Source organism: Cystoisospora suis (genome assembly GCF_002600585.1).
Source record: "Cystoisospora suis strain Wien I chromosome Unknown contig_2140, whole genome shotgun sequence".
NCBI classification, from domain to species: domain Eukaryota; phylum Apicomplexa; class Conoidasida; order Eucoccidiorida; family Sarcocystidae; genus Cystoisospora; species Cystoisospora suis.
Window position 1 is genome coordinate 1,689 of NW_027154939.1, and position 12,468 is coordinate 14,156.

Below are 12,468 nucleotides of genomic sequence, written 5' to 3' on the forward strand. Positions count from 1 at the left end.
GGCTACTCTATTGCATTGGCGGTTATTAGCCGGCTCGAGTTGGTCCTACCGGACATGTCAGTCTACGATGCCATTTCAGTGAAAATAGGGCACTATTTCGTGGCGATCGAGGCAGGATTGCAAAATCCTGACAGGACGCATCCGCGCTTGGACTGGAAGTTCCGAAGACCGGACCAGTGGCTCCTCTGAGAAAAGAGCGGCTCTGCTGGCAGAACTTGCCTCTTCCTCCGTTGTCGTGTTGGCCGCGTGCGCGAGAACGGTGACGGTAATTCGTCAGGCAGCAAGACCTCCGTTGTAGTGACACCGGTGACGAAGGCTTGTTGGCGGAGCACTCAGGAAAATAGCAGGGGAGTTGTCGAAAGGTGCCTTCGGGCATGCTCAGTTTTCATGTTCGTGTCCGTCTTCGCATTTCTGGTCACCGTACAGGCAGAGTCACGGTCACGTACACTGTGTCCATTCTCGGTGAAATTCACCCGAGCAAAAGAGAATGTGGCAGTACATCCACGGTCTGCTCCGCTTAAGCAGATCCCGTAGCGCAGCCAAAATTCGTATGGCACACATCTTGTCGCACGGTAGCTAGCAGTCCCATTCTTCTAGGAACCTACGGTACGCCCCTGTTTCGTGGACTGCCTCGTCGCTGCTGAAGCGCCTTGCGAGCGACCGGTTGACAACCGTGATTCTGGCGAGACGTCGGGTAACTCTGCGCGGGAGAAGAAAACCACATCCTCCCTTGCAGGGATGCTGGGACCCTGCGCTGCCGGCTCGTGTAACAGTTGTCTACCTGATTCGAAACACTGGTTTACTATGAATTCAACACTAGGCCACCAATCGAGACACGTCTTTACCAGTCCGTCGGCGTCCACACGCAACGGGCGGCACCGCGCACAAACCGACGGCGGGCAATCGCGTCGCTGGCATTGTACCGGTGCGTCGGTACTCCCCGGCAGCATAACGGTACCTCAGAGCTGCGGCGCGGAGTGCACAAACGACAGGGCCAGTGTGGCGAGCGGCCAGACGCAAGGAGCGTGCTAAAAAGCCTGGAGACACAGGTGACACGCCACGGGTGGACGTACCCGAAGTTTAGTGGAGGTCCAGGCCACGAGCGCACAAAGGATGGGGCAGTTCCATGCCAGATCTTAGGACGGTTCCACCACTGCTCGGGGCGCGCCAGGGAGACACCCTCGGTGAGAAAACCGCAGAGAAGCCATCGATGCCCCGGCCGATATCGGGGGCCGTGTGTTTTGGACAGTAGGCAGAGGCAGTGTACGCAACGGACAGGGCTGGTTGCTCGGCGCAGTCAGAATGGAACCGAAGAAGGCTGTCATTGCAGGTGTCCTATTGGGGAAGCCTTGAGGTCCCCTCAAAACTGTTCCGCTCCATTAAGGAGCTACACGCCGAAACCAGAGGTTCCTGTCAATACTGATCACTCGACCGACGTCCCCCTGTGCGAGCAGGACAGCGAAACCGGCGAGCTTTCCGCCCCCAGATCCTTGAGGTCCATTTTTGCGGGGTTGCGATCTGCATGTGATCGTCATTTGGACAAACGCTTCCCCCTTCGGGCACGCATGCGCGCGTTCTGAAGCTACGTCAATTTCCCGAGCTTTCTTCGAAGCAACACCAGCTGCTGACGGACAGGCGTGGGCTTTCTTGTGCAGTGTTACATACCTGTCTGCTTCCGTAGCGTTTGCGCGGCGCAGACGCTTCCCCTTCTCCGTTCGCCCTTGTGTGCGGCCGGCAACGACTGCTGTGACCACGTCCAGCCTGCACCTCAGTGGTTCGAGTGCTCTGCACTAGCAGAAATCCCAGCTCGTCTTCTTGCCACGCCCCGCCATGGCTGCCGCTGACGTTTCCAAGGGTAAGCGCTTTCGTCTAGTTCCCGTGTGAAGTCTCGCCAGCCCAGAGCAAACTCTGTCTTCATTGCGTAAGGCCCCGCGTCTCGATTTCACAGGCGGACGCCAATCTGGGATCGGTTTGGCTATTTTCCAGGCAATTGACGGTGTCCCACCGCAGACTCCAGAGTACGGGCCACCATCACGACCGCGTTGAGCTGCATGAGTGCCCCCTGCACTGATCTCGAGCAACTAGGTTTTCTCACCCCTCCTAAAGCGTTCTCCGGCAGGAACAGCTGTGTTCTGTCACCGCGACCCCGCGCCCCGCCCTCCTCTGTCCCCAACCCCTCTCTTTGTGCTGAAGCGCGGCTGTAGCGTGCTCAGCGCCCACGGACGGTCCCCGCCCCCCTTTTGACACCGGTGGGGCGCCACAGCGTAAACATGGCTAGCGTCGATCCCGCTTCCTCTCCGGTATCTATGCGTGAAGTCTTTCGCCGTTTCTCTCGGCGTAGTATCTGTTGGCTCGGCCTAGACACGTGGAGGTAAAGAATCTGGCGTTCGTCATTCTGGTTGATCAGTTACACGGGGTAGGAAGTCGCGAAGACAAATCCTCTTACGCATGTGAGGAAGCGTCGTTTAGTTCTCGACATCCAGCACGAAGAGTTTAACGCCGTGTGACGCGTGTGACCGTCGTTGTTTTTTGTCGGCTCAGGGGCCTCCTCGGGCTCGGGAGGGAAACATGACCCCATGTGGGCTCACGATGAAAAACAAAAGGATATACGCAGACAGAACATCATTGCTGCCAAAGGTGAGAGAATTTGTTGTACTTTTGACCGTCCATTTCCCTAGAATCTATGCTTGCTCGAGTCCTGACACATGCTTACTCACGTGCTGCCCCGCACACTGGATGAAAGGTCTGTCTTTGATAGAGCGCTGGCTGCTTCTGTCTTAGTTCTTCCCTCGCGTTGGTACCAGACAAGGAGGCGCATCGCGGGTGGGAGTTCTCTCTGTCAACTTTTCCTGGAAAAGGCTATGGGCCTTCTGAGGGTCTTACGGCTTCAATCCTGTATCCGCCTAATTTCTGTATCGTGTTGCTTGCCTTGTGTCTTCGCGCCTGTGGAACTGTTTCTCACGGCTCCTGCACACGGTACATTCTAAGCCGGTCAGTTTAAGTGAAGATGTCCAGAGATTGGAACTGATGAAACCATGAGAGGATGACGGCTTTTGCCTTGGCGGCCCCATCTCTTACGCTTTAAGCATGTGTTTATTCGAGGCGCCTGCCGAGGTTACTTCCGAGGGATCTGCGCCAGTGTGCTGTGTAGGGACCAGTTTGCGCGTAAGGTGCTGTTTTGGGCGTGTTCGGGAGCCCCGGGCCGAGCGCGGCACTGCCATCTTCGGTATTGCGTATCCATTGAGCGAGGACAAGACACTGGGAAAAAGGGGGAGTCCTTGGCGGACGTGTGTGCCTTTCGCGTGTGCGAGACCATCTGGGGTCTAATTGGGGTTTCCAAGGGCTGACTCTGGCTGGGCCGGCAGCCTTGGGGGGACATACGCCTCCAAAAGCGTCTAACTTCAGAGACCGAAGACAAAGGGGTGGTCCTTGCTCGTTCTCCGAGAACAAGTTTCAACACGATGTTCTTTCGTGGTCTCAGGGACTTGTTCGGTCGTGTTCTCTTCTTTGTGCAGCTGTGGCCGACGCGGTTCGCACCAGTCTTGGCCCGAGGGGCATGGACAAGATGGTAAGCCCACGTCAGGACAGACTGTCAGCCCCAGTGGAAGCGCTTCTCCGACAGTGTTGGCGAGGTACGAGTCGAGCAGAGAAGTGTCGTCCCTTCCTGACGGATTTTCGAAGCCTCTTCACTCCTGCTTCCCTATATCTTGGGACGCATGCGTCGGCTGCGCTGTCCTTGTCAGCCCGCTTTGGTAGTCAGGGGATCAGTTTCAGGCAGCTATCCATACGAGGCAAAAAAGTACGTAGAGAAGTATTGGTAGATGTACGACGTTTCGGGGGTTCCGCATCGAGTTGTTCCGGTCGTAGCGCGTCTTTGCGCTGTCCGCTGTCGTGTTCAGATTCAGGGCCCCAAGGGCGACGTGCTTATCACCAACGACGGAGCAACAATTCTAAATGAAATGGCGGTTATGCACCCCGTCGCCAAAATGGTGAGTCCGCATCAGTGGGCTCGTGGTCATTCTGACTCCAGTGCAGTTTTACACTGAGATCCAGGGAGGGCGGGTGAAGGTCGGGGCAGAATCGTAGCTGGATAGATCCCGATGCTCTCGGTTCTCAATAGAAAAGGTAAATCTAGATCCGTTCAGGAACCTCTACTCGGGAGCGCTTCTCACTATGCTTGCTCAACGAATTTGGCTGGCATTCATCGACGGAGGGCCCCGCGGTCGGTGTTCTGCTGACAGAGAGTATGCTTTTGTCTGTGAGGCACCCTGACAACCCCGAGTGTATACGCACTAAGAGCTGGACCGCGTGATACAAGAGAAAAGTTTAGCTTATGTGAAAGTGCCAGAGCGCACGCGCTCCGTGTAGTGAACCGCGGTTGCACTGGTGACCGCCTGCGCGATGAACAAGTTCAGCTGCAGTTTTAGGTGCTCGCACTGGACAACCGAGGAGGACTCAGTGCATCTGACAAACGTTACATGCTTTGGGGTAACCCGCGTGTCTCTGCTGGCTGCTGACTGTCTTGTCTCTCAGATGGTGGAGCTGTCCAAAGCTCAGGACGTGGAAGCCGGAGATGGAACCACCAGCGTTGTTGTCTTGTGTGGCGCTCTCCTGGAGGCGTCCCAGCAGCTGCTCGACCGAGACGTGCATCCGCAGCTCATTGCGTCTTCTTTTCTTGAGGCCGCTAAGCAGGTGTGGCGACATTTGTTTGTGTGCCTCGTTCCTGGTCGTCGTTGTACGTCTCCATCGTGCAAATGAAACTTTCACTTTACCCATCTGGCCTGCACTCACGAGATCTGTTATGCAGCATATACTTCTTTTGAGCAGCAGGAGCCTTGTTCGCCAGCCTTCTAGTAGGCGCAGGCGGCGTGAACTGTTTTGTTCGTTGTCGTTGACGTGTTCGGTAGCTAAATGCCTCCGGCCTACCAAGCAGGTGGAAGCTCGTGTCGGACTGGAGGCTCCGTTACACCGAGGCCGATACATTTTTCTCTGCTCTCCCAGCAAGCTTTCATCGCAGTCTGGCGTTGTCTAGTTTTCATGCGGACATGCTAGCTCCAGTGGCACGAACTCTGCATGTGGCGTTTGTGGTACCGTTACTGTTCTGGACTCCTTTTTCAGGCTGAGAACATTTTGCAGTCAATGGCTGTCCCAGTTGAGCTCAGCGACCGCGAGAGGCTGATACAGATCGCCTCGACTTCTCTCCAATCTAAGGTTGTTAGCCATAACGCCAAGCTGCTGGCCCCGATCGCTGTCGATGCAGTAACGAAGGTAATACGGCAATACGGACACGGCAGCGAGAGCCAGGAACAGTCCGGTTGGGGGTTATGACGGTGTGTAGAGTGTGCGGTGTGCGTTCTCGGTAAAGCACTAGCGTGGGGTGCACTCCTTGATGATGCTGGCGAGAATAGGCCGGAGCCACGGAAGAGCACAAGACACGGCAGAGGCGTGGGGGGAATTGCAGCTGCATAGGCGGCATGTGAAGCGGGAGAATTCGCATCTTCATAGCGTGGCCACGAGGGTCTGCTGCGTGTCTGCGTGGTATCGTAGAGGGACGCTGCTAGGCACTTGCCTTGTCGTACCACAAAGTAGTCTAGACCTCAAAATCTTTCCTCGCCAGAGCGTGAGATGTCACCAGCTGCCTTTGCACTTCCGCGTGCAGGTCCTTCCAGAGGGAGCGTCTTGCACCAACGTAGATCTGAACGACATCAGAGTGGTGAAGAAGCTTGGAGGTACAGTCGATGAGAGCGAGCTGGTCAAGGGCATCGTGATGGTCCAGCAAAAGATTTCCAAGAGAGCTGGCGGACCATCCAGAGTGCAGAACGCAAAAATTGGTAAGGACTTTCCTGCGCGTTTTTCTTCTCAACGAGCGGCTGCTCTCCCCCCTTCGATCCCGAAGTATAGGACTTCTCACGCAGAAAAACTGTGCTGGTCACGCGTTGATTCTGGTTTTGAGTAGGGTACTAGAATCCTACAGTGGCCCATCACCCGTACTCAGCAACGGTGGCGCGGTGCCGACGTGTCGTTGTGTCGGGCATGCTCTATCGGCCGTGAGGTTGAGATCCGCGCCGGAAGTGTCGAAAGTGTTGAGGCACTTCACAGCAGAGGTACTCAGCGGGATTCCGATTCGTCGCCGAGTGACAGGACGACTGCCCCATCTTGAATGGAGCTATGCAGGTGACTCGCTTTTGTTCCATCCTCAGTGTTATGCGCCTGTGCATCCACCCGGTGCTGTTGAAGATATCTACTTCATGCACCCGCTCGTAGCAAAATTGTAGCCGATGTCAGCGGGAGGGCGCGGTGAGCTGTTCGGTCATCTCGTGAACGCTGTTTTCGGAGCTACGCTGCGATATTCAGGCCTGATCCAGTTCTGCCTTTCGGCGCCGAAGACGGACATGGAGAACAACATTGTCATCAAGGACTACACCGCGATGGATCGCATGCTGCGGGAGGAGCGTATTTTGATTGCGAAGATGGTCAAACAAATCGCGTCCACTGGTTGCAACGTTCTTCTAATTCAGAAAAGCATTCTCAGAGATGCTGTGAATGTATGTCGGGCTTCGAACGCTGAAGCTTGGTGCTGTCCGGCCGGATGGGTTCTCCGGTGCTTGTCTCCATAGTAGTGTATCCTGGGTATGCCGTAGTTTGCTCGTTCACGTGGACGTTTCTTGACAGAGGAAATCTTTTCGAGGCAGACGAGGCGGGCACGGATCGATTTTGCCTGAGGAAGTTTGGAGAGGCCGCGTCCGATGGACGTCGTAGCTGTCATTTCCCTGGTGGCCGCTTGGACGCGCGTGCCTAGGTCTCTGCGGGGCTATTGCGTCCTGGCTGGGTCCGACTAAGAGCTAAAGTTTCTTCTAAAACCTTACAAGGGGTTTGCTTCCCGTCCTCATATCGGGTGTTCTTTCTGTTTGTGTTGGCTAGCAGTCTCTAGGACACACTGGGCCCTCAGAAAAAAATTGTCCAGACTGGCCCAAGCAATGGCATCTCTGTTTAGCTGTTGTGCCGTAATTTTGCCGTTCTGCCGCGTCCGCGGGCTTTTACTCGTTAGCTCGCTGTGGACTATCCTTTTCTGACCCTGTCATTCGTCCCCTCAGGATTTGTCCCTCGACTACTTAGCGAAGGCGAAGATTTTGGTGGTGCAGAACATCGAGAGGGACGAAATAGAATTCATCAGTCGGACTCTGGGGTGCCAGCCCGTCGCTTCTCTGGACCACTTCACTGCAGACAAGCTCGGACATGCCGAGCTCGTTCAGGATGAAGTTGTAAGCTCTGTTTTCTGAACCAGATAGAGCGGCGATACCTTCGGCTGTGGTGTGTGTTCACCAAACGATGCTGCCTTCCCTTTTTCCTGTACAGGTCCCTGGCAGTGGGCACATCGTGCGCATCACCGGTGTGAATGCCAAGAACACTGTCACTGTTCTGCTGCGTGCCTCGAACAACCTGGTATGTCTCGCCTGAGGAGAGTTAGCCCTTCCGAGGCCGGGCTAATGCGCGACTCAGTTGCAGCTCGCGCAGTAGGGTACGAGTAAGGGAGACCCCACTTCGGAATGAGATTCTACTTCCTCGTTGCTGTCTCGTGTCGCCCGCGTTAGTTCCTAGATTGCTGGTAGCCTTAGGAGTCTCCGCGAGGGAAATTCCACACGGATCAACGCTGTGGATCAGGATTGGAGGGTCTCCTCGGTCAAACACAGGCCGAAGCGGGTTTGCTGTTGAGACAGGATCCCCACTCAGCTGTTCTTCAGCCGCATTGATGAGACCAACGAGTAGGTCGGTGTAGTTCACGGAGCCGCTGTGGCGGCCGCCAGTGCAGGGGGGCGCCGTAGGTTCCTGCGCTACCGGTTCACTCGGAAGAGGCCTGCCTCTTTCTGAATCGCTGTCTGTTGGGGTAAACAGATCTGGTGTCTGTTTTTGTATTTCCTCCGTGATCGGAGCTCACTCAGAAACGATACCCTTTTTCTCTGTACGCGTGTACGGCCACAAAGTGTGTTCACAAGAAGCTTTCGTTTTCAGTCGCAGAAAGTTCTTTCCTTACGTTTTTCACCTCGTTGGTTGTCGACTCGATGTCCTGGCTGTGACTCCTCACAATCTGCCCTGATCCAAGGGGACCCGTCACGGACGTCGGCTTGTGAAGGCTGGCGTCGACGCTAACTCGAAGTAGATGCGGCGTCGTATGCGTTGTTCTGTTTGCGCAGATGCTCGATGAGACGGAGCGCTCGCTGCACGATGCTCTCTGTGTCGTGAGATGCCTTGTGAAGAGAAGACAGCTCCTCCCTGGTGGTGGCGCGGTAGAGGCAGAGCTTTCCCTGAGACTGCATGAGTGGTGAGTTCTATCGTGGGAGTTCATGGGAAGCACCATCCGATGGCGGATGGCGGCTTTTTTGGAGCGTGTGTGTGTAAAGAAAATTCGCTGAGCGTTCCTGTTGACACGCCCAGCGACGTCCATGTAGTAAGCGAGTTTTTGCTATGCACAGACTCTGTCTACATACGCTGTTAGGACGGTAGGTGTGCCGTTTCCGCGCAGTGCGTTTTTATAAGCTTGAGAAAAATCAGAGCTCGTCGCTCTGACGTTGCGGATAGGATGTCGGTCAGGAGGAGCGTACCGTTGGGTACATTTGAGGACCGATGCAGGAGTGCCTTCTGTGTCCCACCTGATTCTCAGGGCTCGCACTTTGCCTGGCGTTCAGCAGCTGTGTGTCAAGAAGTACGCTGAAGCGTTGGAACTGATTCCGTACACACTTGCTGAGAACGCAGGTAAGCGCGTGCAATGGCGAATACACTGGGGTTCGAGGGATCGCCCCCGGTACCATGGGGGTGTAGCGCAGAAGACTATGGGCGTATCGGCAGCAGTAGTCTCCAGTGTAGGGGTATTCGAAGGGGTGGCGGCGCGGGCGACCGAAAAGGGTACCCTCGATGATGTGCTGCTGCTTTCTCGATGGTCCCGCCTCGTTCGAATCTGGCAACACGTAGCCGCGTGTGCCTCGCCACGTGTCCTGTATGCGTCCTTTTGTGCAATGCTGCGGAGAAGACACCGCTTCTTGGATTATTGGCTTCTCTGTAGGCCTTCACCCTTTGGAGATCGTCACCGACTTGAAGTTGAAACACGCTGAGGGCGATAAGTTGGTCGGCATCAACGTACGCAAGGGATGCGTCTCGAACATGGTGGATATCAATGTCTTGCAGCCGCTTCTAGTCAGCTCCAGCGCTGTGAAGCTTGCAACCGAGGCAGTGATGATGATACTTAAGATTGACGATATTGTCATGTGCAGATGATTTGCACGTGCCCCACCTCGAAAATCCCTTCCCGAGGGCTGTCACGCAGAATCTGTGTAGCGAGTCATCTGTTTTTAGCACGTTCCCGACGTTCCTTGTGGCAGCTGCACGAAGCTGATTCTTAGATGTCTTTTTCTTATAACTCTTGACAAAACCTCTCGTCACTCCACAGCAGCTCAGGCCGTGTGCCCACGGCAGGTGGTCTGTTCCCGGATGCCTGATAGAATTTCCAGCGGGGATGCGCGGTGTTTCAGAGCCGGTCAGAATGCGGAACTACCTGTAAGAGTCGCGACAGTTGGGAAACAGGTCTCCTATTCGGGGGGAAATTCATGGTACTGCTTATCGTTAAGACAACCGTGTGAAGTGTGTCCGGCCGCAGCGTTGGCACTGTCGTGTTGCCCTGCTGTTGTTCACAAACGTAACAACAGCAGATAGCGCTGGACAGTCTCTATTATGCGGAAACGAGTGCTGAAATGCTGCGGGTCTCATTTCTTGTCCCTGCTCATGTTTTCAACATTGATGCGCCCGGTGCAGCCCGTTATATGGTAGCTGTTTATGCAGCTGCGCAGCACATACCACCGAACTAGAGCAGCCCACGCCCCTCCCCGACACTCGAAATCTCGTTGGCTGTCAGCGGAGCAGATCGGTTTCTGGGCATGTGCTGAAGATGCGCGACACGTAAATAGGACTGGAGTGGCGCGGCGTTCCGCTCGCCAGGACACGAATGCTTGCGTCCTGCACTAGGGATGCTTGTGCAGGGCACTTGATCGCTTCCACAGAAAAGAACAGTCGGCGCAGCAAATTGATGAGACCACGCACTGGCGCCCGAGACAGGTTACTTGCGTGCGACAATTAGGGGACACCGACTTTTGTGGGCAAAGAGGTGGTGCGTGTCAGTGCGCCTTGACAGCCCCCCTGGCGGATTCGTGCACCTCGGACCATAAGAACGCGATCCAGTCCTCCGGGGCGTGACGAGCCGAGCCTACGACGGCATCAGTCAATTTCGTTAGGCAGTGCTTGGCCAGCTGGAAAAGTGAGGACTGCATGAGCAACCCGTAGTAAAGCGGGGCAGATGAAAATGAGGGTGGGTGTTACGTTGAAGTGGACGGACCGGGGATTGATCCCGGGACCTCCTGAATGCAAATCAGGCGTGATACCACTACACCATCCGCCCTGAGGAGGAAAGTTGTACCCCCTTGGTGTTACGTTGAAGTGGACGGACCGGGGATTGATCCCAGGACCTCCTGAATGCAAATCAGGCGTGATACCACTACACCATCCGCCCTGAGGAGGAAAGTTGTACCCCCTTCAATTGCCGAGCAGAACACATTTTTCACCTCCAGCAGTACCTTGGGAGGACTTTTTCCCTGCCTGACGTTACACGTGGCGGGCTCCGGCCGACACAGCGAGCCGCCCTCAGGAGACTGAGGCACAGGGTGGCTCCGCTTCTTCCCTGATTGCTGTTTCTAGGTGGTGTGCGAAGAGACGAGCCTTGCCACGACTGATTCTGTAGTGGAGGCCGAGCTCGCGTTCTCGGTTAGATTAATTAGCATATGCACCATAGGTACGGCTTGGGAACACGACTACCAGGTCCTTGCCCCATCTACGCCCTGAGGTTGCTATAGTCCGTCCCAGGTCATGTGAAGCGTTTGTCCAGGTCAGAAAACTCTTTGAGTGCTTCTTTTTATTGTGACGGGGGGTGATGCAATTTTCTCCGCGAACCCAAGGGCTGTGTGCCTTGCCAGTTTGCAGCTTCGTCTTCTCCCTGGGCTATGAGTCTGAGGGAGAACGAGTTTCTCTGGTACGTTCTGGTATTGGTACCGCTGAAGGCGTAGTGAGATAGAGAACCTCCGAAAATCAAGTCTCCAGGTACCCTTGCCGCAGTACTTCAAAAAAGCCACCGGCGTTTCCGGGGGCGCGTATTCCAGGCAGCAAAGTCCCGGTGCAGGTCCGTGCCCGTTATACGGTGGATTAGAGCCCCGGCACTACACTCGAAGAGCACTAGAAAGCGCCGCCGCGCCCCACGGGAAAGTCGCGGCTGGAGCCACCCCTCTGGAGATGTCACTCCAGAGGCGGAGGATGTGCAGCGAGAAATGCGTTGTTGTCACGCACATGGACAGGCAACCCCCGGCACGCGAGTGAGGACCGGACGGCTGACAACAGAGAAACCCGGCGTTGGAAGACTCCTTGTTACTGTAACCTGCTCCGGTACGGCTTCCGACCGCTTGGCTCGGAACACTACTGGACTATGGGAGCACGCAGGATGCCAACAGTGTTACGGTACCTTCTACAAGAAACTATTTCGGGTACTTGGAAAGCTTCAGCCTGTGGAAGATCAGTGGAGGGAGAATGAGGAGAGTTTCTCTGAGGAACTGGACTGGCATGTGGTCAGGCACGTATGCAGTCAGTCACTGTGTGTCGAGCACTCCGCCTGCGGTGTATACGTTGCTGTTTACGGTTGCAGATGTGGAGAACAACCGACTGTGGTCACCTCTTTCACAACCAGCCAGACTCTTCCACCGGAGGGGAGTTCCTTGCAGAGACCGAAGATGGGGACATGCTCTCTTCAGAAGGAGAAATCGACTGGGCACAGGTATATCCAGGATGTTCTCTACGGGCTAGAGGCTGAATTCGTTAGTCTGTCAGCTGCTCCTTGGGAGTCCTTTGAATACAGCGGACTGTCCTCACCATAAACCCTGTGATGCTGCGCGATAACTGTTCTTCTGCCTTCCGGTCGCCTGCTGCGGCACAGAACACAGACTCTGAACTGGAATTCCCGGAGAAGGACGACTTGCCCATGCTACCATCTCTCCTTTCTCTAGTTTGGATAAAGGGAAATGCAATCTTCTGGGTGCGGCTAAGCAACGAGCACGAGGTCTCAGCGGAGATGTGGCGGTGGCCTATCGAAGGGAATGCGCGAAGCCGCCCCGATCGGTGCACTAGAAACTTTTCCGACGTTCAAGTAGCAGCTTCTGCAGCCAAGCTATCTTGCAGTGCGCTGCTATTTTCGAGACACAATACTCCGCTGACAAGAAGGCCCTGCGTGCTGAAACGAGGACACAACACCGGCAGTCAGGCCTGAGACTTGCGTGTGTCTCCGCAGGTTGCCCTAGCAGCATACTTGTTATATTACACTAATTTTTTTTTCGTCGTGTGGACATGCCGAGCCGTACATAGGTGAGGCGAGACAAAATGGGC

The 12,468-nt window shown here is 55.3% G+C and overlaps 1 protein-coding gene across 1 annotated transcript; it reads left to right on the forward strand.

The window, feature by feature from the left end:
• Positions 1 to 931: 931 nt before the first annotated feature.
• Positions 932 to 9,505, forward strand: CSUI_004538 (t-complex protein 1 delta subunit). The gene is made up of 13 exons (XM_068064726.1): positions 932 to 1,855; positions 2,542 to 2,637; positions 3,516 to 3,568; positions 3,900 to 3,989; positions 4,534 to 4,692; positions 5,119 to 5,268; positions 5,660 to 5,831; positions 6,355 to 6,545; positions 7,095 to 7,262; positions 7,357 to 7,443; positions 8,193 to 8,320; positions 8,660 to 8,751; positions 9,059 to 9,505. The coding sequence occupies exons 1-13, from the start codon at positions 1,831 to 1,833 to the stop codon at positions 9,268 to 9,270; spliced, it is 1,623 nt and encodes a 540-aa protein (XP_067923293.1). The 5' UTR covers positions 932 to 1,830; the 3' UTR covers positions 9,271 to 9,505.
• Positions 9,506 to 12,468: the final 2,963 nt, after the last annotated feature.